Source organism: Lygodium microphyllum, chromosome 13 (genome assembly GCF_053477565.2).
Source record: "Lygodium microphyllum isolate KBCC chromosome 13, Lygodium_microphyllum_v1.1.10, whole genome shotgun sequence".
Lineage (NCBI taxonomy): Eukaryota > Viridiplantae > Streptophyta > Polypodiopsida > Schizaeales > Lygodiaceae > Lygodium > Lygodium microphyllum.
Window position 1 is genome coordinate 43,687,383 of NC_141147.1, and position 22,892 is coordinate 43,710,274.

The window sequence follows — 22,892 nt, forward strand, 5'->3', positions numbered from 1 at the left end:
CTTTGCAATAGCGTCAACCTCACGTACTTACTTGATTTATCCTAAGAAGGTGAATCATCCTCAATCTGGTGGCTATCGAGTTGCTTAGCTCCAAGGGGAACCTTAGCTTTAGCTAAGGTGTTATCCATTTTTTGTGAGTAGAGTTTGAGGTATTTGTGTTTCAACTTGAAGTATGTCTTGATCATCAAAGAGTCTTCTTTGCACACTAAATATAAGATCGTGTTTCAAGATGACTATGTGGCATCTACATTTAGTAGCATTCTCCTACTACTATCCATCTTTGCCTAGATGTTGGTAAGCTATTACCATGTGTTTTTGCTGGTATGGGCAAGTTTATTGAGGGTTCTTGTACCTCGCTTCTTTAGCTTTGCGAGTTTCCACTCCATAGCCTTAGGTATCATGGTTGCAATTTCAAATTCCACAGTATTGTGGGAGGCATCCACAAATGCCATCCTTAAATGTCGAGTTCTAGACATGGTTCTATGTGGGACACTCGTGGTTTGTTTATTGACTGGTTCAATGACCCTATCAATTAAATTCAAAAATGGGGTATTCTCAATATTGGGTGTTTCTATTGGTATGTTAGGGCTAGGATTTTTGCTTCTTGTAGAAGTTGGGATCTCAAGACCACTTTGCAAATGCATGTCCTTATGTGGCTCTCTAGGCTCTTGATTAGTCAAATAGGTCATGGCAGGTTCATGCTCTCAAGGATTTGCCATTAGTTTAGGTTTGTTATCATCTTGGTTGGATGAGTTTGTTGAGACTTTTTGTTTGTTCTTATTATTCGGCCTTAGTATTTGGCCAATTTTTACTCAATTATTATAATCAAATAGTTTCTCCTCAATGACATTCTATGTGCAATGGCAATCCTTGTGCTCAATTAACATTTTCCGCTTTATGATAAACATATGTATAACAATGCTTGAAGGTGGAGTAGTGCACAACCAGGCTTTCATATTTCAAGACAATGTGTGATATTCAATCAAGATTTTCAATTCATGCAATGTAATCTTCATGTGAGGGTTTTAGTTTTTGGGTTTCCTTTGCTCGGTCTTTGATTCTCTTACATGGGTGGGCTTCTATCTATAACCTTAACCTCTAATTCTTTATACACTAAAGTGGATGATCTTGTGCTCAATGCTTATGTGATTTAATGCACTTAGGGCTACAAATCTAATTAATGTTGGATCCTTGAGTGTGTGTCCTCAATCTTAGGGGTAGGTGAGTGACTGGTCTTGCTTTAGCCCAAAGGGAATCTAGTAGGTTATGTGGTTCTTTAAAAGGTGCATTATGGTGAGTGTGTGTGAGTGTGGTGGTATTCTACTCAAGATGATGTTGTGGTAGTAACCTAGAATACTAAGATTCTAAGTGAACTATGTGATGAGAAGGCTTGTGCTTATGCCAACTTAATGCATAATTTGCTTAGGTGGTGGATTTGTTAGGAGTTATGGTGTAGCCTAGGAACTGGTAAGGGTCTTAAGCAGGATGAAGATGTGTCACCTTAGCTACCTACGTGAGAAGGGTACATGATCACCTAAGAGTGTAGTGATGTTTATATGTGGAAGTGCAAGAGTGCGTGCATGTGAAAGTGTAGTCACATGTTCATGTACACCTATGTGCTCATGTGGGCATATGCTTGTGTACTTGTGATTGTGTGTTTGTGATATGTGAGCTACTGTATGTGCCAATTATCATATGCTATGACATGCTTTAATGATTTGCACATGACTTTTTCTTCAAATGACTATGTAAGCACGTTATCATGCATCACATGAGGCCATTTAGTCATTTTTAAGAAGCACGATATTCCTTTGAAAAGCACAATGCCATGGCAACAAGCTTGAAGAGTACATGATTGTGATTTCTAATGATAAGGACAATGCTAAGAGGTTGACAATTCTTCAATCCTAATGGTAGTGCTGATCCACGAGCCACTTTTTGGTTGCACAATACCCTCCTCTCTCTCATGAAACAATACAATACTCTTCTCCCTTCATGGTCTTAATCTTGGCCTTAAGGGTTTTCTATGTCTACATTTTGTCAACCTCGATTCTTTTTGTTTGTCATAGAATATGGAAGCATTATAAGCCTTCTAATTCCTCAAGCTACTAGCAATGCTATTCCTCCTCCCTTTTTTTTTTTCAATCACAACCAAAAAGGTTTTTGAAATGCTAACCCCTTTAAACCAATCATCCATCCCTGTGGTAAATCTAGTGGTAAAAAAGTTTATAATTTTTTGGGTTTGAGAAATTTTTAGGCTCTTTAATGTTTTTAATATTTGTTGTGATTTTTTTCCAATCTGATGTTATTCCTTCCTTGCATTTATTCCAATTGAAAATAATAATATTTCTTTCTTGATCCCCAAATCTAAACAAAGTTTTTTATGATACACAAACCTACACCTGTCTAGTCAGGCATTTTGGAGTTGCATGTATTGAAACCTCCTATTTTGCTATGCAGTGAGAGCGCAAGTGACCATGTGGTCGAATGATCCTTGGTCCTAGCAAGGGCAATGAAACCAAAATCTCGTGCTTCATGCACACATGTGGGATTTAGGGACATACTCTTACTCCTTCAAGAGCTTCAATACACATGTGTTAGTAGCTATCTCTCACATAACAACTACATGTGTTGTATTCGAAACCAATCTAGTACCTGCCATTTCTATTCAAGAAAAGATAGATGCAAATTGATATCTATTGTAGGGAGTAATGACAACTTGCCTCGTTGTTGTAGTCTTGCCGTAAGGCTTGTCACAATCCAAGCGTTGCTCCTTGTGTCATCCAACCTCTTGCCACCAACTTCATGTGCATGTGGAGAGGAGAATATGGAGAAGAAGGGAAGAAGATGGGCAAAAAGAGCTTCATTCTAGCTCCTTACTTGGTCTCACTCAACCTCATGCACACCCTCTACTTCATCTCTCACCAAGAAGGGATGGATAAAAATAAAGAAGAAGACATGGAGCTTCACCTTCCTAATTACTCACTCCCTCTCACTCTCACTCTCACTCTCTTCCTCTTCTCTACTCTCTCATAATCATACAAAAAGAAAGCAACAACAAGAAGACTCAAAGTTTGGGCACACATGAATAGCTTGGTATTTGATGAGACCAACTTTCTGACAACTACAACTGGACATCACCCACTCTTGCTCTTGAGTCCATTGTTAAAGAATGTTGATATATAGCCTACTTCCAAAAGTTTGCTTGGTCATGCGTGACCAATGTAGCCTGCTCGGGGCCCTTCACAGTATTCATTTTGTTTTAGTCTTCGTGAAGACCAACGACCACGTAAAAACAGAAGAGCAGGGAGCTTCTTCGGACAGAGCGTGGATCCGCAACCATGGTGACTCTCTCTCTCTCTCTCTCTCTCTCTCTCTCTCTCTCTCTCTTCTCGGCGTGTCCGTGTCTCTGTTGGATCTCTTTTGGTTTTGGTTCATTTCACGTTCTTTTTGATCCAGCTTGTAACGTTCATTCTGATCATGCTTGATTTGCTTGTTAGATTCGATTTATATTACTTCAGAACCGTCAAGGCAAGACGCGCCTAGCCAAGTACTACATACCTCTTGAAGATTCCGAGAAACACAAGCTAGAGTACGAGGTTAGATTCTCCAAGCTGGCTTCGCCACAGTGCTATTTTACTGTTTGTTTGATAGAACGGTATATTGTTGCTATGGAAACTGTTTCGTCATTGTGAAGGAGTTCTTGCAGTTTTGGTAATCATTGATTTGTTCCAATCTTTACTGAAGAGGGATGGCAATGGAGCATTTGAGACCCTTGCCGCCAGAATCTCACTTCTGAAGCTTATTTTCTCTGATTTCTTGCAGGTCCACAGGTTGGTGGTCAATAGAGATCCCAAATTCACCAACTTCGTTGAGGTTTGCCCTCCTTCCATGGAAGAACAGAATCTTGATATTTGCTGGGCTGAATGCATGTGTGGTCCGTTGAATTGTCTGAGAACTATTGATACAATGTAATTCACTTAATAAGACATGGAAGCCTTCATACAAAGCGGTGGTCACCATACTGCTCCTTATTGAAGTGGATGAATTTGGTCGAGGTCAAAGGACACTACTATGAGTTCAACTACCAGGAATGATGTCTTGAATTTTGATTTTAGGTTTTTGTGTGAATTTGAGTCTAACTTGGAGCTCACGTGCATCCTTACAATATGTCCCTCCTCCAAGATATCTAGGATTTCTTTTCAGTCAATGGTAAACTCGCTAGAAGAACAAACAAGGAGCAAAGCCTTCCAAAACTTTTGGTTGAATTCCTCCAAGTCTCGGCAATCTGATGCCCTCAACTGATTTTATGCAGTCTCCATGTCCACTGGAAAGGTGCTAGTCAGCCACATGTTGCAAAACTCTTGCTAGGAGGATAGCCAATCTTTTAGTGCTTTTCCCTAAACCAAAAGATTTATTTAGCATTGTGGAGCATTCCATTTGGCCAGAGTAGATGCCACACCTTGGATCAGTCAATATAGTTCCCTCCTGAATAAACTGTTTCAAACATATCAAACTTGAAGTGGATGAATTTGGTTGAGATCAAAGGACATTACGAATTCAAATAGCAGGAATGATGTCTTGAATTTTAATTCTAAGCTTTTGTGTCAAGTTGGAGCTCATGTGCATCCTTAGTGTATGCCTCTCCTCCAAGATATCTAGGATCTCTTTTCAGCCAATAGTTTGCTGGTCAACTGTTTTGTGCAGCAACTCTTCAGCCACAAGATCATTCTCTATCAGTTGAAAATGCTGTGCACTTTGGTACTTGTACAATAGTGACATACCTGTAGGCAGCCCTCAATTGTACTTCTCTAGTTGTTCTTCAATGGTAGCCTTTCTAGAAGAACAAACAAGCAACAAAGCCTCCCAAAACTTTTGGTTGTATTCCTCCATGTCTTTGCAATTTGATGCCCTCAATTGATTCCATGCTGTCTCCACCTCCCCCTTAAAGGTGCTAGTAAGCCACAAGTTGCAAGACTCTTGCTAGAAGGATAGCCAATTTTTAAATGCTTTTTCCTAAACCAAAATATTTTTACCATTTTTGAGCATTCCATTTGGCTAGAGTCACTCAGTATAGTTCTCTCTTGAATAAGTTGCTTTAAACTATTTGAGCCTATCCAAAGCTTTTGTCATGGACATTAAAAAAGAAACTTTTAGAAATTTTGAGAAAGTTTTAGAAGATTCTAAGATTTTGGAAGATTCTTTGGAAGGTTATAAAGAGTGCTTGCATTAATACTTACATTAGCATTGGTTATATTATTGCTTATATCAATGATACCTATATCATCAATGATGTCATCATCTAAAAGCTTTCTCTTAATCTCCTCAACTCTAATATAAGTAGGAGTCTTGGGCTACAAGCCCTTTTGTCTTGCCAAATTGTTATGAGGGTGACAGAGCTTGGCAAGGCTAAGGATTATTGCTTCACACCTTATAGGAGAATAACTTGAGAATAAGAATAACTTATTTTCTTATTACAAAAGGATTTGATATTACCTAGTTGTGATGGATATGATCATTATCACTTAACAAGATATTCAAGAACTTCGTGAGAGTAATGTACGACTACAAGCAGAGAAGCCCCAAGCTTTTGGGTTAGCTATCCAAGACCTTCAAAATCAATTCCAAGAACTCCAAGAGCTAAGTCTATATCAAGAATTTGAATATCAACTCATGTTGTTTGGTCTTATAAATCCTCCAACAAAATTTTCAATATGTAATGAATGGCATCTTCCGTGAGTATCTGGATGACTTTGGGGTAATTTATTTGAATGTCATTCTAATATTTTCCAAGAATAAAAAAGAGTATGAGCATTAGGTGCATTTAGTTCTCAAGAAGCTATAGCAAGAGATACCGTGCTGTTGTAGAAACTCAGAGAACTCGTGGGAGATGAACTCACCATTGCTATCACTTGCTATCACTTATGCAATCAACATGATGATCCGTCTAGTTATGAACCAATAGTACCCAAGCAGAGAAATATATGAAAGCATCAAACTTATACTTGAGGAAATACACCCACATGTATCTCGAATGATCATCCACTATCAAAAAGAAGTACAACGCGCTGTTCAAGTTCGCAATGGATATTGGCACACAAAGATCAACGTGAATCAATCTAATAGGCGCCTCAGCTCTATGTGTGGATTGCTGAGGGAATGGGGTACGGTGTTGCTTCTCGAGTTGACATGCTTTACAGACATATCAAGCTAGCTTTAGGCAAGGAAGGCCCTCAACCATCACACGGCGAGACAACTCATAAAGAGAGTCATAGCCAAGATGCCCTAGGCAGAAATGCCAAAGACGCTTATTGTTCGTAGGCTCTCGAGATGTGGCTAATGCTTGGAAGCTATGGAACACAGAGCCCTTGCCTGTTAGCTCGATAAGAAAATGGGTTATGTGGTAAATGCCATTAGGTTGCGCCTCATCGCGAGCAATCACTAAACCATTTTGAGAGTCAAGAACCTCGACTGTGGTTGCTGTAAAGAAAACTGCTTGCCCCAATTGGCAAAGCTGTTGAACAGATCACAAGTTCACCCCAAGTTGAGGGACATAGTATACATTGTCCAGCGAAGCCAGATCCAGACCCTTGTCAGAGGCAAAATTGACACAACCTTGAGCTTGGATCTTGACCGAGGAGTTGTTTCCTAGGTGGATACGCTTAGCTGCAGGGGTTCAAGTACGGAAGATGTCCTCTATAGGAGTGATGTGAGGCGTAGCTTCACTGTCCACAATCCAAACAGGTGCATAATGCAATAGATGACGCTCAAACTTATAGAATGTGGGTAAATTGGGTAGAGAAACCACTTGCTGCATGCGGCAGCTTGTTAAGAAATAATGTGACGTGATTGTTGGAGAACATAGAAGTCCCTAAAGTGGAGAATTCGACAAGGAGACGCTGATACTCAGCCAACTTGACTTTCAAGTCATCCCAATTAGAGATTTTGAAATTTTGAAGCTCATGGTCAAGATTTATTCGACGGGTCCTATCTCAAGCTGCATAGCCGTCAGTCAAGTGTGCCCATTGCTTTGACGCTAAGTCAAAATGTTGAAGTTGAGAATAAAACTCATGTAATAAGCCTTGTATTAACTCGACAATAGTGGCGGCATTCCTAGCCTTTCATGAGCAAACGATCTCGTATGAAACAAGTGTGGGATCGGGTTGGGGTTTCAACCCTTGCACAAGATCGCTTAGGTTCTGTGGATCAAGGACATGTCTCATCAAGTTCAACCAAGTTGTAAAGTTTGACATGTTAAAACGAGTCTTGTTATTGAATGCATGCTTGGCGAAAGATGAGGTAGAACTATGAGGCGTCGGGAATGTGGAACTGGTCTATGACTCACATAAAGCGGTAGTTCCTTCAATTAACACCTGGACTTTACATACACACACATAAACAGAGACCTCTCTCCCTCGCTCAACACCAGATTGGCCCCGAAGACCGGCGCCCCTCTCGGTATTTCTTTATCAATTAAAAGATAAAAAATTACAAAAATGGTAATGTTTTAAAATACATAACCTGTGAACAGTTGGTTTTCATCTCTTCTAAGTAAATCCCAACTGCATAGGAACAGTACAACATGTCCAGATCAACATCCCTTATTGTCTAGCATGTGCAGAATTCACTGTTCATACTATCCAACACACTGTTCTTATTGTTCCGCGTATGCAGAGTTCACTGTCCTTATTCAGCATGAGGAGAGTTCACTGTTCTTACGATTCAGCATGTGCAGAGTTCACTGTTCCTATTCAACATGAGCAGAGTTCACTGTTCTTATTCAGCATGTGCAGAGTTCACTGTTTTTACAATTCAGCATGAGCAGAGAAAACACAGAATTGTACCTTCGATGGAATCAATCCATCATGCAAAGCATTTCTTCTGAAAATAGAGAGAGAGGTGATTAGAGGGAGCAAGCTCTACCTCTGTGCTTGAGGCAGAGACTTAGAAGTACTCTCCATGGCTAGTTTTCTTGCAGTAATCTGCCCTTAGCTCCTCCAAACTTCATTCTCCCATCTGCCCCTTATGCCTATTACGGGTTTTTTTATGCTCTCTCTCTCTCTCTCTCTCTCTCTCTCTCTCTCTTTTGGGAATTTGTGCCACAGGGCATACATGTAACAATTTTTCCGTTTAAACCTTCCGGTCTAAAATTCTCCACGATCAGTGCAAAATTTGACCTCGGCATAGACCAGAGAATTAATCCTTGTGTAAAAATGAAGACAATGATGCAAACAGATTCTGGGGTCCAAAAATAGTAACTCCCTAAATTTTAGGGATGGTGACCCCTGCATTCCTTAAGTTGTTATGTGTAACTTTTATCATTCCGACCACATCAAAAGTGTAATGTGGCTTAGTTACAATGACTTTTATTCCGTGAGCATTCTCACATGTGCATCTTCTATCTTGGTCAAGCTCATTGTCCTACACCATCTCCAGTGGCTAAGCACACAGTCCCAAACCACTGGCATTCTATTCTTCAGTGCCCATTCAATATGGAACTGGTCCTAAGGCTCAGACAAACCATTAGTCCAATTCCCAATAGCTGCCTCTTTTGGCCATGCAAAGATCCCGCTTATTCCAAGAGAACTCTGGGGGTAAAAAGCAACAACAACAAAAGAAAAGAAAAATAAAATATTTATATAAGTAAATAAGAAAAGCAATTGTAAAAAGTATCACCATCTGGTAACATACCCCCCTCTTGAAAGAAGCAAGCGACCTCGATTGCATGCCACACATGCTAATGGATCTTTGCATGCCTCTTCTGGCCATGCAAAGATCCCGCTTATTCCAAGAGAACTTTGGGGGTAAAAAGGAACAACAACAAAAGAAAAGAAAAATAAAATATTTATATAAGTAAATAAGAAAAGCAATTGTAAAAAGTATCACCATCTGGTGACATACCCCCCTCTTGAAAGAAGCAAGCGACCTCGATTGCATGCCACACATGCTAACGGATCTTTGCATGCCTCTTCTGGCCACACATGCTAACGGATCTTTGCATGCCTCTTCTGGCCATTCAAAGATCCCGCTTATTCCAAGAGAACTCTGGGGGTAAAAAGCAACAACAACAAAAGAAAAGAAAAATAAAATATTTATATAAGTAAATAAGAAAAGCAATTGTAAAAAGTATCACCACCTGGTGACATACCCCGCTCTTGAAAGAAGCAAGCGACCTCGATTGCATGCCACACATGCTAACGGATGACACAGGGCAATAACAAGATTCACCATGTTATTAGTGCCATCACATGTATCACTTGCTAACAGATGACATGGGGCGATGGTAGGAGTGTCCCACTACCATTTGTGTCATCGCAAGTTCAAGTCTCACATAGATGGAGGATTACATTTTGTATCCAACTATGATTATTAGGAGTCTTTCTAATATACATGCTTCCGAATGCAACACAGGGCGATAGCACGTATGCATGAACTATTAGTATCACAACATGCATATTCGTTCAACTGAAGTATAACAAATACAACTTCAAAGCACATGTTAATATTTGTTGTGACATGTCAATGCTAAATGTAAGCCATACATTATGCATTATTCAATGAGATACAATATTCAATTGTACAATAGAGAATGCACATTGCTTCAAAAAGCATTCTAAGTCACTGTGGATTCCAGTAAGAAAGCTTCTTGGTAAAGTTGCAATAATTGAGGCGAATCTGCCAATTCAGCCGCTTCCATCCATTTGGCATCCATTGGTGAATAGTTCATGAACTTCACCAAAAATCTTCTTATAACTCTACCTTTCACTTTCCTATCCTTATGTGCCAGGATCTGCTCAGGAACTAGAATCTCATCTAATTCCTCTACTTCAAGCTGTTCCTCTTGAACCCAATCTTCTGGCAGTTCACCAATAAAAGGCCTCAATAGGTTCACATGGAATGCATTATGAATTTTCCAATTCTCTGGCAATTTCAGCCTATATGCTACGTCATTGATCTTCTCTGAGACTTGAAAAGGGCCATAATAATGCATACTCAACTTTGGAAACAAACGTTCCTTGCTATTCTGTTTTCTCAAGCGTGCCTTTTTAAAATGCAATAAGACCCAATCATCCTTTTTGAACAAAAGCTCTCGATGATGACTATCACCATCTCTTTTCTGTTTAGCTTGTGACTTTTCTAGGGCATACTTGACCTTTTTATATGCTTCTTCCCAATCTTTTACATAACGATCTGCTTCAAAGATGTTATATTTTGTCTGCAAAATGGGAGGTAATTTCTTTCCACCTTCCACAATCTCAAAGGTGCTTTGCCAGTAGATGAGTGCACTATATTATTGTATGAATACTCAACCAATGGCAAGTAGTGTTCCCAAGAAGTCTTATGATCTGAACCATAACACTTCAGTAAATCTAAAACAGTCGAATTTGTTTCTTTAGACTGTCCATCAGTTTGTGGATGGAAAGAATATGAAAATTTCAGCGTAGTGCCCATGTTTTCAAACAATGCTTTCCAAAACAAGCTAGTCATTCTCGGGTCTCTATCATTGACAATTGACCGTGGCATTCCATGGTACTTGAAGATATTTTGGATAAATATCTTTACCATGTGTTGTGACTTAACCTTTTTCCTTACAGGAATGAAATGTGCCTGTTTGCTGCATCTGCAAATGATAGTCCAGATTCCATCATTCCCCGAAGAAGTTGTTGGAAGATCAAAAATGAAATCCATGGCAATACTTTCCCATGGCCTTTCTGGAACAGGCAATGGTTGCAATAACCCTGGTGCCTTTTGTCTATCAAATTTAACCTTTTGACATACAAGGCAAGATTTGACATATGTATCAATATTAGATCTCAAGCCTGGCCAATAGAAGAAAGTCTCTACCACTTTGACTGTAGCATCAATACCATGATGTCCTGCATACGGTGGAGCATGACTTTCTAGTAAAACTTTTGGCCTTAGCTGTTTTGTAACGCATAGTCTTCTATGCATCATGATAAAGCCTTCTTTGAACACATAATGATCATGATGTTGGCCATTGATCAACTGTTCATAGATTTCAGAGAAATCTTCATCATCAGCATACTGCTCTTTCATATCATGCAATTCATGGTGATAAGGAATTGAAACAGCTGACACCTGTGGTTTGCGAGATAAAGCATCTGCAACTACATTCTTCTTGCCTTCCACATGCACTATTTGAAAATGAAACATAGATAGGAAATTTGCCCAACACTTGTTTCTCTGACAATTTAGCCTGTGTGAGAAAGTATCTAAGTGTTTGAAACTTTGATGATCCGTTTGCACTACAAAATCAGCACCAAGCAAATAGTGCTTCCAACTAGAGAGTGCATGGATCACAGCTGATAATTCTTTCTCATAAATTTAGTAAATCCTTTCAACGACAGAAAGTACTCTACTCTCGTATGCCACAACTCGGCCATTCTGCATTAATACAACACCAATGCTGTTTCCACATGCATCACACTGCACTACAAATGGCTTAGACAGATCTGGCAAAATAAGTACTGGATTTGTAGTCATTTTTCCCTTCAAACATCTAAATGCTGATTTCTCTTTGTCAGTCCATTGCCATTTGACATCCTTCTTTTCAAGCGTATGTAAAGGAGAAGCAATCTCTGCAAAGTGTCTTACAAATCTTCTATAGTAAGAGCATAGGTCAAGGAAACTGCGGACATCATGAACAATTTTTAAGTCTGGCCAAGAGACAATTGCTTCTATCTTTGCAGGATCCATCTTCACACCATCTTTAGAAACTATGTGCCCAAGGAAGTGAATCTCTTCCAAAAAGAATTCACTCTTCTTACCATTAATGAGCAATCTATTATGCTTAAGCTCATTAAAGACTACAACTAGGTGTTTTCTATGCTCTTCATTCTTTGAAATGATAATCATATCATCAAAGAATTTGCCAACGAAACTTTGACAAGGGCGGAAAATTCTATCCATCATCCTGTTAAACGTAGTAGGAGCATTGGTCAATCCAACGGCATGACTAAAAATTCATAGAGACCAAATGTTGTTCTAAAAGCAGCTTTATGGATATCCTCTGGCTTGATTCTGATCTGATGGTATCCACTTTTTAAATCTATCCTGCTGAACATTCCTACTTCCTGTAATTGATCAAGAATGTCATCTATTCTCGGAATCGGAATCCCATTCTTGATCGTGTTCTTATTCAAGGCTTTGTAGTCAATATACATTCGCCAAGAGCCGTCCTTTTTCTGAACTAGCAACACAGGCTGCTAAACATTTCTATTCCCTTTAATCGATCAAGAATGTTATCTATCCTCGGAATCGGAAATCTATTCTTGATCGTGTTCTTATTCAAAGCTCTGTAGTCAATACACATTCGTCAAGAGCCGTCCTTTTTCTGAACTAGCTACACAGGTGAACAAAACAGAGAACTATTGGGCTGAATTAGTCCTTTCTCTAAAAGCTCATTAATCTGTGTCATAATCTCTTTCTGCTGCGTTGCATTGACCCTGTACGGTGGCCTATTGGGCGGACTAGTCCTTGGAATAAGATCTATGGTATAATCTTCATGCCTCTCAGGGGGTAACTCTCCTGGTAACGAATCTGAGAAACAATCATTGAATTTATCCAAGAAAGCCCTTCTACTTTCATCTAGTACAGACACATTACTGTCAACTTCATTAACTTGCTGTGCAAAAACCAAGTACGCAAAAATATGATTTTTCATTACCGAAGTAATTGTAGAAGCAAAAACAACTAGGATAGACTCTCCTTTTAAGCATCATATCTAACACATGAGTCTTGCTCCTATGTACAAGAGTAATCGTTCTATTGTAAGTATCCAAGATAGCATGCTTGCTGTGGCACCATGGGATATCCAACAGAACATCACAGCCCTCTAGAGGCATAATATGGAACTCCTTTGTGTCCACATAGCTCTGAATATGCATAGAAGTTTGCCAAGAATGGGGGTGACAGGTTCAATATGTCCTGGGCATGCCAAATCAGCCTGTCCAACTTGTCCCATTTCCTCAGGACGTATATCCAATTTAGTTGCCAATGCTGGTGAGATAAAGTTTGCACGAGCTCCAGGATCAAAGAAAATAAGCACTGTGGAATCTCTGATCTTTCCCCAAGCTCTGCACAATCTAAAGACACTGCTTGTACTTTTAAGTATGCAAGAAAAATACGAGTGGAGCGATGCGAGTGTGACCGAGTTGATCATGTCCACCAGATTGGCCCCCGGCGCCTCTGTCGGTATTTCTTTATCAATTAAAAGATAGAAAATTACAAAAATGGTAAATGTTCCAAAATACATAACCTGTGAACAGTGGTTTTCATCTCTTCCAAGTAAATCCCAGTTGCATAGGAATAGTACAACATGTCCAGATCAACATCCCTTACTGTCCAGCATGTGCAGAATTCACTGTTCTTACTATCTAGCATGTGCAAAATTCACTGTTCTTACTGTCTAGCATATTGTTTTTACTGTTCAGCATGAGCAGAGTTTACTGTTCTTACGATTCAGCATTTACAGAGTTCATTGTTCTTATTCAACATGAGCAGAGTTTACTGTTCTTGCGATTCAGCATGAGCAGAGAAAACACAGAATTGTACCTTCGATGGAATCAATCCATCATGCAAAGCATTTCTTTTGAGAATAGAGAGAGGTGATCAGAGGGAGCAAGCTCTACCTTCGTGCTTAAGTCAGAGACGTAGAAGTACTCTCCATGGCTGGTTTTCTTGCAGCAATCTGCCCTCAGCTTCTCCAAAATTCATTCTCCCATCTGCCCCTTATGCCTATTACGGGTTTTTTAATACTCTCTCTCTCTCTCTCTCTCTCTCTCTTTTGGGAATTTGTGCCATATGGCATACATTTAACAATTTTCCCGTTTAAACCTTCCGGTCTAAAATTCTCCATGATTGGTGCAAAATATGACCTCGGTACAAACCAGAGAATTAATCATTGTGTAATAACGAAGACCATGATGTGAACAGATTTTGGGATCCAAAAATAGTAACTCCCTAAATTTTAGGGATGGTGACCCCTGCATTCCTCAAGTTGTTCTGTGCAACTTTTATCATTCCGACCACATAAAAAGTGTAATGTGGCTCAGCTACAGTGACTTTTATTCCGTGAGTATTCTCACATGTGCATCTTCTATCTTGTCTAGGCTCATTGTCCTGCACCATCTCTAGTGGATAAGCACACAGTCCCAAACCACTGGCATTCTATTTTTTAGTGCCCATTCAATATGAAATTGGTTCTAAGGCTCAGACAAACCGTTAGTCCAATTTGTCCCAATGGCTGTCTCTTCTAGCCATGCAAAGATCCCACTTATTCCAAGAGAGCTCTGGGGATAAAAAGCAACAGCAACAAAAGAAAAGAAAAATAAAATATTTATATAAGTAAATAAGAAAAGCAACTGTAAAAAGTATCACCACCTGGTGATAGAATGTGGGGTAAGATGGATGTGGAGAATAAGATGGTGGTGGTGGTGGTGGAGGTGTCTGATAAGGAGGATGGGGAAGAGGTGAGTAGGCAGAAATAGGCTGTGAGTATCTAATGAGTGCCGATTGATACGGAGGCATTGGAACATAAATGTTTCCATAAGGTGCCGTTGGAGGTGGAGGCAATGGGACTCATAAGCTCTGCCCAAATATTGGTTGGGACAACATAATGACTAGAGGATCCACTAGGTAATGCCATGGAGGCAAATTGTGGCACCAACTAATCCACACTCGGGAGAGACTGGGGGGATACCCAAGCTGCAATGATCCCGAAAGTGTGTGAGGAAAAGTTGGAACACCACTCGGCTGAGGAAGAGATGAGGTTCTAACGGCTGTGACTAAGTTTGAAGAACCCCTCGGTGTGATGAATGAAAACACATGTGATCCTACATGAGATGCAATATGCAGTGCACTTAATGGAGGTTGAAAGGATGTGGCAGTAGAATAAGAGGGTGGGATGGGAGGGACATTAAATGGATTTGTGATAGGTGTAGATGTGGGAAATAATGTGGGTTCCTTTTGTTCATTAAATGCATTAAATTGAAATGATGATGATGAACATGCATCTACTTCATTTTGACCTTTGAAAACAAAATTGCTTGAAGTCAAAGAAGGGGAAGGAGTAGTTACAATTTCTTGTTTCAACTGGTTACGTAGGCTTCAGTTCATAAAGAAATATTTGTTTTCCTCATTATGCATAAACCAAAAATTGTTTTGTATACATCCTTCGTCATGAAAATCATCCATACTAATAGAAGAAGGGGAATCATCTTTAATAGAATTTGAAATGGTAGACATACCTGGCACTTGAGAGAATAGCTGTGAGGTCCACTTCAACTTGTTCCTCGATGGATTTAGCTTAGATGTGAGAAGTGGTGTGGAAGTGGTGTTCGAAGTCATCTGTACTTTTGTTGTTCTTGTTTCTTGTGTAGAGCTTTCCGATCAAGGCCTAGGTTTCTTTTAGAGTACTCGGCTCTAATATCATGTGAAGAAAATACCCTAATAAAAAAACATAAATATTATTGTACGACAAAGCACAGATTGATAGAAGAACACAGTTAGGGTTAGGGTGACTCAAAGACAATGAACACAGAGAATGAATGAAGTGTTATGACTATTGAATATACAGTGCTCATGCAACAAACACACTATGCAATGAATGAATATTCTACCTTGAACTCTTGTATCTCAAGGATCAGGGCGGGGGCAATGAGTTGGAGAGTGCGTCGTACTTTGAACGGATCTTTAATCGTAGCAAGGCAGCATCCGGATGTTGAACACCAGCAAACGCAGCCAAGGAAGGCTGGATCTAATATAGACGGTAGTGCAGGAGAGAGAACGAGTAATAACACAGGTGAGGAGAGAGATTAAAAATGCAGGCTGCAGGAGAGAGAAAACAGCAGTGATAGAGGCTGAGGGATGGCGAGAACTGGAGGAGAGAGAAAATCTGTAGGGCGGCATCTGGGGCTTGCAATGCAGCAGTATGCTGATGTGGCGGGCTGTACGACAGCTGGATTGGTGAAGAGCAGCAATCGCCTGGCTGGAAACAGCAGCAAACTGATGACGAAGGGCTAGAAACAAGTGCCAGATGAGTGAAGACTGCAATGGACAGCTTGGATTGTGATGTCCTTTGCGAACGGGGTGTGGGCAGCAAGCTGAAAACACCTGAAACTTGCAAAAACGAGATCAAGACTAAATGGAGAGCAACATACCTGTTTATAGAAAGTTTGAGCCCTCTCAAGTGGGTTTGTGCTTATGAGGCACAGACACTCTCTAGGAATGCATTTCTTTTAAATAAACAAGGTTTCTTCCTTAAATAAGCATGTTTTGGGGTTGTTTAAGTGAAGCTAATGCATTTTTACCTCAACAGGGTGGTCTTGTTGTTGAACATCTTTATAGACTTTATGGTTTGCTCGATGAAACAGTTAGTGATTGGGATCCTATGTTCTCTAGCTATTTTTGGCAAATGGTTTTCCAAAAATTGGAAACTTGATTGTCCGTGTCATCCTTGAAACATCCTGAAATCGATAGATAGATTGAACGGAAAAATCAAACCATGGAGGATATGCTGCTCATATAGGGGAGGAGCTTGCTATCTTACTTGTCTCCGGCATTGGGCATGTTGCATGAGAGTGGTTTCTAATCGAAGGGATGTAAGTCTGAATTGCAAAAATATGCAGAGTATGAGGCAGGCTGAGAGAGAGAGAGAGAGAGAGAGAGAGAGAGAGAGAGAGAGAGAGATCTTCTCTTGGAGTCCCAAGACTTTCCGTCTTGGATGCACTTGGTGAGTACAATATTGGAGTGTTTTTTGTTTTTGGTTATCTTGTCGAGCTTCATGCAGATGGCATCAAGTGTCTTTGAGGTCTCCCATATAGGGGAGGAGCTGACATGCTTGCTTGTCTCTGGCATTGGGCATGAGGTTGGTTTCTAATCAAAGAGTTGTAAGGCTGGATTGCAGAAATATGCACACGCGTGCACCCACATGCATATGTACACACATGCGCAGGGCATGCAAACACTCGCATGTGCGTGTGCACACACACACACACATAGGGAGGGAGGGAGGGAGGGAGGGAGGGAGGGAGATTAAAGTGACTAAGTGACTTCTTTGCAATGCAGTTCCGGACACACAAGGTTATATATCGGCGATATGCGGGTCTCTTCTTTTCCATGTGTGTCGATATCACAGACAATGAACTAGCATATTTGGAAAGCATTCACTTGTTTGTTGAAATTTTGGATCACTTCTTCAGCAATGTTTGTGAACTGGACTTGGTTTTCAATTTTCACAAAGTAAGACAATAATGCTTATTTGAATTCAATTGGAAACTTTGACTATTAAGACTGACTGAAGTGGTTGAAATGTGTTAAGGCTCAAATTAATTTTCAATTTAAACCTCCCAGTGAAGTTTTGCTTGGTTTAGATCATCCTGATTCCTTAGTTATCCAATAGTAGACCTGTTTTGGTCATTTCATTGTATTATAGGTTGGAACCAGTTCATGGCTGCTGACCCTGAGTGGTTTGGTGCTGTTTGCTTCTTTGCCATTTTTCAAACTTATGAAAACTCTGCTGAATATCTCTCAAATGTTGATGTTTGTATATGTTGTGATGAAGTTTTAAAAAGTGTTTTTCTGCAGGTTTATCTGATTTTGGATGAGTTTATTCTTGCTGGGGAACTGCAAGAAACCAGTAAAAAGGTAGTTTGAAAAGTTCTCATCTTATGTCAGAAAATTGATTTCTTGTTTGTTCTTTAATGTAAATAAGGGTCAGCTTTCTTGTTGTTAATTTGACCAGTTTTTCATATCGTGCATTGAAGTATCTTTAGTGCACGAGAAAGTTCTGATATACATGAAGTGCGGATAAAAAGTGGCATATGACTTTGTGCATCACAAAGGTGATGAATGGATCAGGGCATGCTAAATATATGTATCTTTTATTTTGAATTGGTGTTTGCTATCATAATCCATAATGCTTAGGCAAAAAGTTGTGAGGGGTCACAGCTGGTTGCAGTTACAAAGAGAGAATACTGGGGCATGCCCACACCCACCCATTCACAAATACATTGACATTTTGACGTCCTAAATCCAAGGTACCATGCTGTCTTTGTCAGCCACACTAGTTGCCCTCAAAGTAAATCATAGGAACGGGGAACAACATAGGAATAGGGAGGAGCCATTCCAAGGATGGATATAAAAGATAGGTAAACTTACAAATTTTTCATCATTCAGTAATAAATGCCTAACAACTATACCAAGACTTCTAAAAGGATCATTGTCAAGACCATATTGTACTAGTAAGGAATGTACTATATTGCCTTGTTTGATTTTGAGAGAGAGAAATGAAATGATATATTAAGGTCTGCAAATGGCCAAAATGACCTATGAGACCATGAGTTACAATCATTTGTATGACGGTACAATTGTTTGGAAAGAAAGGTAAATGGAAATGTAATGAATAGTACAAAACAACGAAAATCTATAAGTAATGAGAACTCTAGTTGACAAATAGAGAGCTCTAGCTAATAATACAATCTCATGAAGATGTAGAGGGCCTAGCTCTAGCTCAAGCAATAATCTCATGTATCTGTCTATGGAAGTACCACAGATGCTTGTGTCGAGGTTTAGGGCATCTGGATCGGCCAAGTTGGATGGCTTGATCGATCAATATCCATTGTGTGGGTGTAGATGATTGAGGTTGTGATTGTGTTGAAACCTCTTGAATCTCCCTTGCAAAGAAACTTGTAAGCTACCTCTAGGTAGGGCCTTGATGTCTTGGAGTCGCCACACTCTTGAGGAGTGGGTTTTGAAGTCGTCCTATCTTGAGGAGGAAGAGGCCAAGGCACCGTTGATCAGTGAAATCCATGACTCTAGATAGTGGTCCAAACCTATCTCTAAATACACAGTGGAAACGACCTTGGATCTTGTAGTATGTTAGGCATCGGCAAATATAGTGCTCCTATGTCTCTGGCTCTAGTTGACATATTTGGCATATGCCCTCCTCTAGTGATATGGATCTATATTTGCTATTCTCAATCTCTAGTTTGTGGGACGAGGTATGTAGGTGACTAATAGCACTTGTAATCCCATGTGAGAGATGGGTGCCCATGTATCTTAGGCAGACAATAAATCCATCATCTGTTGTAAGAGAAGGTGCTCTCTATAGAAAGCCATATTCGTTCCTCGTGTCTAGCTAGGTGAGATCCATCTTGATAACCTTGCCAATCTCTAAGCGGCTCAAAGTAGGAGATGGTGCATCAAGGGAGTATTGGAAGTGGGGTAGCTTGTCCATGCTAAAGCCGTGTAACTCAAACCAAGCTGACATTTGTGCATACCAACATGATGTATCACTCTCTTCATCAAGCTGTTGAGAGGACTCAAGAGCCAGTTGTGCATATCAACATCTAGGTAGATATCATAAGTTGTGTGTGTATGTAATTGATCAGGTGAGGATCTCTTCCTCAATCGGAGTGGCCGCTAACTCAACTATGATGATCTCAAGTGGGATTGAGTCCTTACATTTGATTATCCTAGAGATCATGGATACAAGTAGTTTCTTCATTGACTTCATTCTTATAAGTGTGACTTGATCGACTACGGTGATCAAGATTAGGTCCCCATACCTATACACCATAGAGTAATGTGGACGTGACCAATATATCAAAGAGCCACATCTCAATGTGAGGTTCCTAAAACAAGTGGAGGTTCCTAAAACAAGTGGTCTTTTAATTGACTTCATTCTTATAAGTGTGACTTGATCGACTATAGTGATCAAGACTAGGTCCCCATACCTATACACCATAGAGTAATGTGGACGTGACCAATATATCAAAGAGCCACATCTCAATGCGAGATTCCTAAAACTATTCTTGTGAGCACGTTCTCTCCAAACCACCTAAGGTTGTGTATCTTCAGGTCAGGTTGGTGTTTATTCTCTCTTTCGTAGAGAAATTGAGACTTGTAGATAGTACTCCTAGATATGTATGGCCACATACTCCAACTTCTCCTGCCCATATGTGAATTTAGGTGGCGATCTCCTAATCTAGTGAGGTGTAAACACCATCACCTTGGTTTTCCCAAGGTTCATTGAGAGCACACTGTCTAATGCATAAGAGTATAGTGCATCCAAATGTCTCTGTAGCATAGCAACATGGAATGGGAATGGGGAATGAGAACGGGAAACGTCATGATTTGCCATTCCATGTGGCTATATAGTCACATGGAATAGGCATGGAATGGGGACAGGGGACCCAGAACTGGCCATTCCATGTTGCTATGCTCTGTAGTCCCTATGGAGAATCAACTATTAGCACATTGTTGTCTGTATATAACAGGAGAGGTATCCACATGTTAGCTAGTGGAGCTCTTCTATCTCCTCCTTGAGATATGTAATTAGCAGTCCCATCAATGTATAGGCAAATAACGTGGGAGAGGGCGTCCCTACTTCATCCCAATGGTGGAGTACACAGGTGTTGAAAGGCCCTCAGGTGTCAGCACTTTGCCAACAACCCTAGTGCAGCTGGGAAGCCCTCCTTTTCTGCCACTGCCTCTCACTGAGGTGGAGAAGAAAACTGCTACCCCTATCTTGTCATGCATGCGATCTGCTATCACCTGCTCCAGATGGCTGCATTGTCGCTGCTACAAACCCTAGAACTGCAATTGCTTGCTCACACAGCTCCTCTTTGATTCCATCTTCCAAAACTGACTGGCACAGGTGCTGAGCTTTGCATGGCATGTTCTCTCTTCATTTGCCAAGTGGTACACTTGCTAATGCAGTAGAGAGGGATGTTAAGGCCAATGATAGGCCACTGAATGTGTAATACTCGGTAGTGCATGAGATTGGTCTGATATAACTGTTTAGCCCATCAAGACAAAGACCAATCCACTAGGACACATAGACACTGTCATCCCAAAGAACTAGATCCGTCACAATATGTGGTTGAGGACTCAATAAAGGAGCATCCAATATTCAGATTCCTTCATCCTGCACAGGCAGAGTGGCTCCTTTTTGGCAGAATGCCATGAAGTAAATGCATAATGACGTCTGAACATCATTAACTTTTATGAGATGGTTTACAGGCAATAATTGAGAGAATGGCTGAGCTGGAGCGACAAGAGTAATGGTGTTTTGTGGCACTGTGCATCCCTTTTTCCGGTTAGCTTTCTATCATTTTATCTGTTGAGACTTGATATGTGATATCTATAGAAGGAGATCAGAAACTTGTTAAGATGTGCTTAACTTTCTTCTCTTAACCGCTAACATAATCCATCTTGTATGTTCTCTGAAAGTCAAGATGTTATGTTGGCTGATCGTGGTTGGCTTGCAGTGATGATGCGCAGATACTGTCATCTAAACTTGAGGACATTCAAAACTGGCAAGCATATGCCATTGTGAAAATCTGAAGGGAAAAGAGAATGGTCTAGGATACTATCTTTTGCTTGTTGGAGTTGCTTGTTTGACAAGTGGCAGAGGTGTCAGATTTTGCACTAGAAATAGCATCCTCCTGTATTGTTTATTCTTTTCTGATTGTGCTAGTAAATTTTGCTGGCAAACTGCCTGGGGCTGCTGCATGGACAGTAAAGACTCAATCCAGGGCTAGACTACATGTTACATAGTACCATGTCAATGCAGTACCTACTTCTGTTTTACCTTTGATCGGTCTGATCGAATTTTAACTTGATATACATCTTCATGTATAATTGTCGTGAGGTTTGAGTTGTCATGATGCAATATTGTATTACTTGTCATGAAAATGCTTGGATATGTTTTACGATATGTCTATGTTAGCACATAGGCAAGCATGCTGCGAAAACAGGATACAGTAATATTACAAGGTTTAGTGGCTTGAAGAGTCTGGAATGGAGGTGTGAAGATTCTCCCCTTCAATGCTTTACAATGCCAGGTGTGAATGACTAAAAGTATTTTGATATATTCAAGTTCATCACTTAGGAAAGGTGTATAATTGAGTCATGAAAAAACAGTCCCCTATTGATCTTTATTTCGGAGGGTGGTCCATGCACAATATGATATTGAGCATGCAGATTTTGTGGAATGCAGCAGTTATACTGAACTTTACCTACTTTTTTGTATGTGGGTATGCAAGAAAGGCATGAACTGATTAATACCTGCATATATATGAGAGAGATTAAAAGCCGTAGCATGTACAATTAGTGGCACCAAAAAATGACGTCTTTTTTTCCATCCTTGGTATAATAGTATCCTCATATTCAATGTTCTTACTTAACAAATCAGAGTCGCAAAAAGTTTTACAAAAGAGTCTAAAAGTTATTAAAAGTTTCAAAAATTCCCAGCACAAAGTAGAAGGTAAATACTAAGACTATGGAAGGCAAGCCAAAAAGAAAGGCAATGTGCTTAATATGAGAGAGAGAGAGAGAGAGAGAGAGAGAGAGAGAGAGAGAGAGAGAGAGAGAGAGAGAGAGACAGAGAGAGAATAAATAGCTGAAAATACAAAATAAGGCAGTAGGGATCTAATACAATGTGGAACTGATATGGGGATTTATATCATTTGAAGCTCTTTCTCATAGGCCTATCCAACATGGATAGGTTGAAGTGTTGAGGTAAAGATGCTTGATGGTGTGTGTTTGTATCCTTCGGTGGTGCCTTGAATAAGGATGTGAATTGATAGGGCATGGGTTGCGTGCTTTGCTTCTCTCAATGGATTTGTCTAAGGTGACTTGTGATAGTGGAATTGTTAGCTGGGTTGGGTTATACTTTGAGGCATTAGGTGTAGTTACAACTTTGAAAAAGTTAGTAAGGGCACGTTGTTTGGAGTCTCAAGACACCTCCCTTGGGATTGTAAGAGGTTATCTCTATGTTGATTCAGTTGTTAAACAAAGAGTCCAAGGCAATGTTGATCTGGGAAATCCATTGTCTTGGATAGTGGCGAGAGAGAGAGAGAGAGAGA

The 22,892-nt window shown here is 40.1% G+C and overlaps 1 protein-coding gene across 2 annotated transcripts; it reads left to right on the top strand.

Moving 5' to 3' along the window:
• The first annotated feature begins 3,185 nt into the window (after positions 1–3,185).
• Positions 3,186–21,666, top strand: LOC148026564 (SNARE-like superfamily protein). 2 transcript variants are annotated; one of them, XM_087691008.1, is made up of 7 exons: positions 3,187–3,344; positions 3,501–3,599; positions 3,826–3,876; positions 17,089–17,262; positions 17,608–17,667; positions 21,046–21,121; positions 21,294–21,666. In XM_087691008.1, exons 1-6 carry the CDS (start codon positions 3,342–3,344, stop codon positions 21,085–21,087), a joined length of 429 nt encoding a protein of 142 aa, XP_087547134.1. In that variant the 5' UTR covers positions 3,187–3,341; the 3' UTR covers positions 21,088–21,121; positions 21,294–21,666. The 2 variants fall into 2 exon arrangements, with proteins under 2 accessions (XP_087547135.1, XP_087547134.1); XM_087691009.1 differs by lacking the exon at positions 17,089–17,262 and having other exon boundaries at positions 3,186–3,344.
• Positions 21,667–22,892: the final 1,226 nt, after the last annotated feature.

What these genes read in the sequence shown, in the direction of transcription:
- LOC148026564 (XM_087691008.1), top strand. An exon ending in AATTCACCAACTTCGTTGAG is followed by an intron (nt 3,877 to 17,088) that starts GTTTGCCCTCCT and finishes TTTGCAATGCAG; the next exon opens with TTCCGGACACACAAGGTTAT. An exon ending in TGGTTTTCAATTTTCACAAA is followed by an intron (nt 17,263 to 17,607) that starts GTAAGACAATAA and finishes GTTTTTCTGCAG; the next exon opens with GTTTATCTGATTTTGGATGA.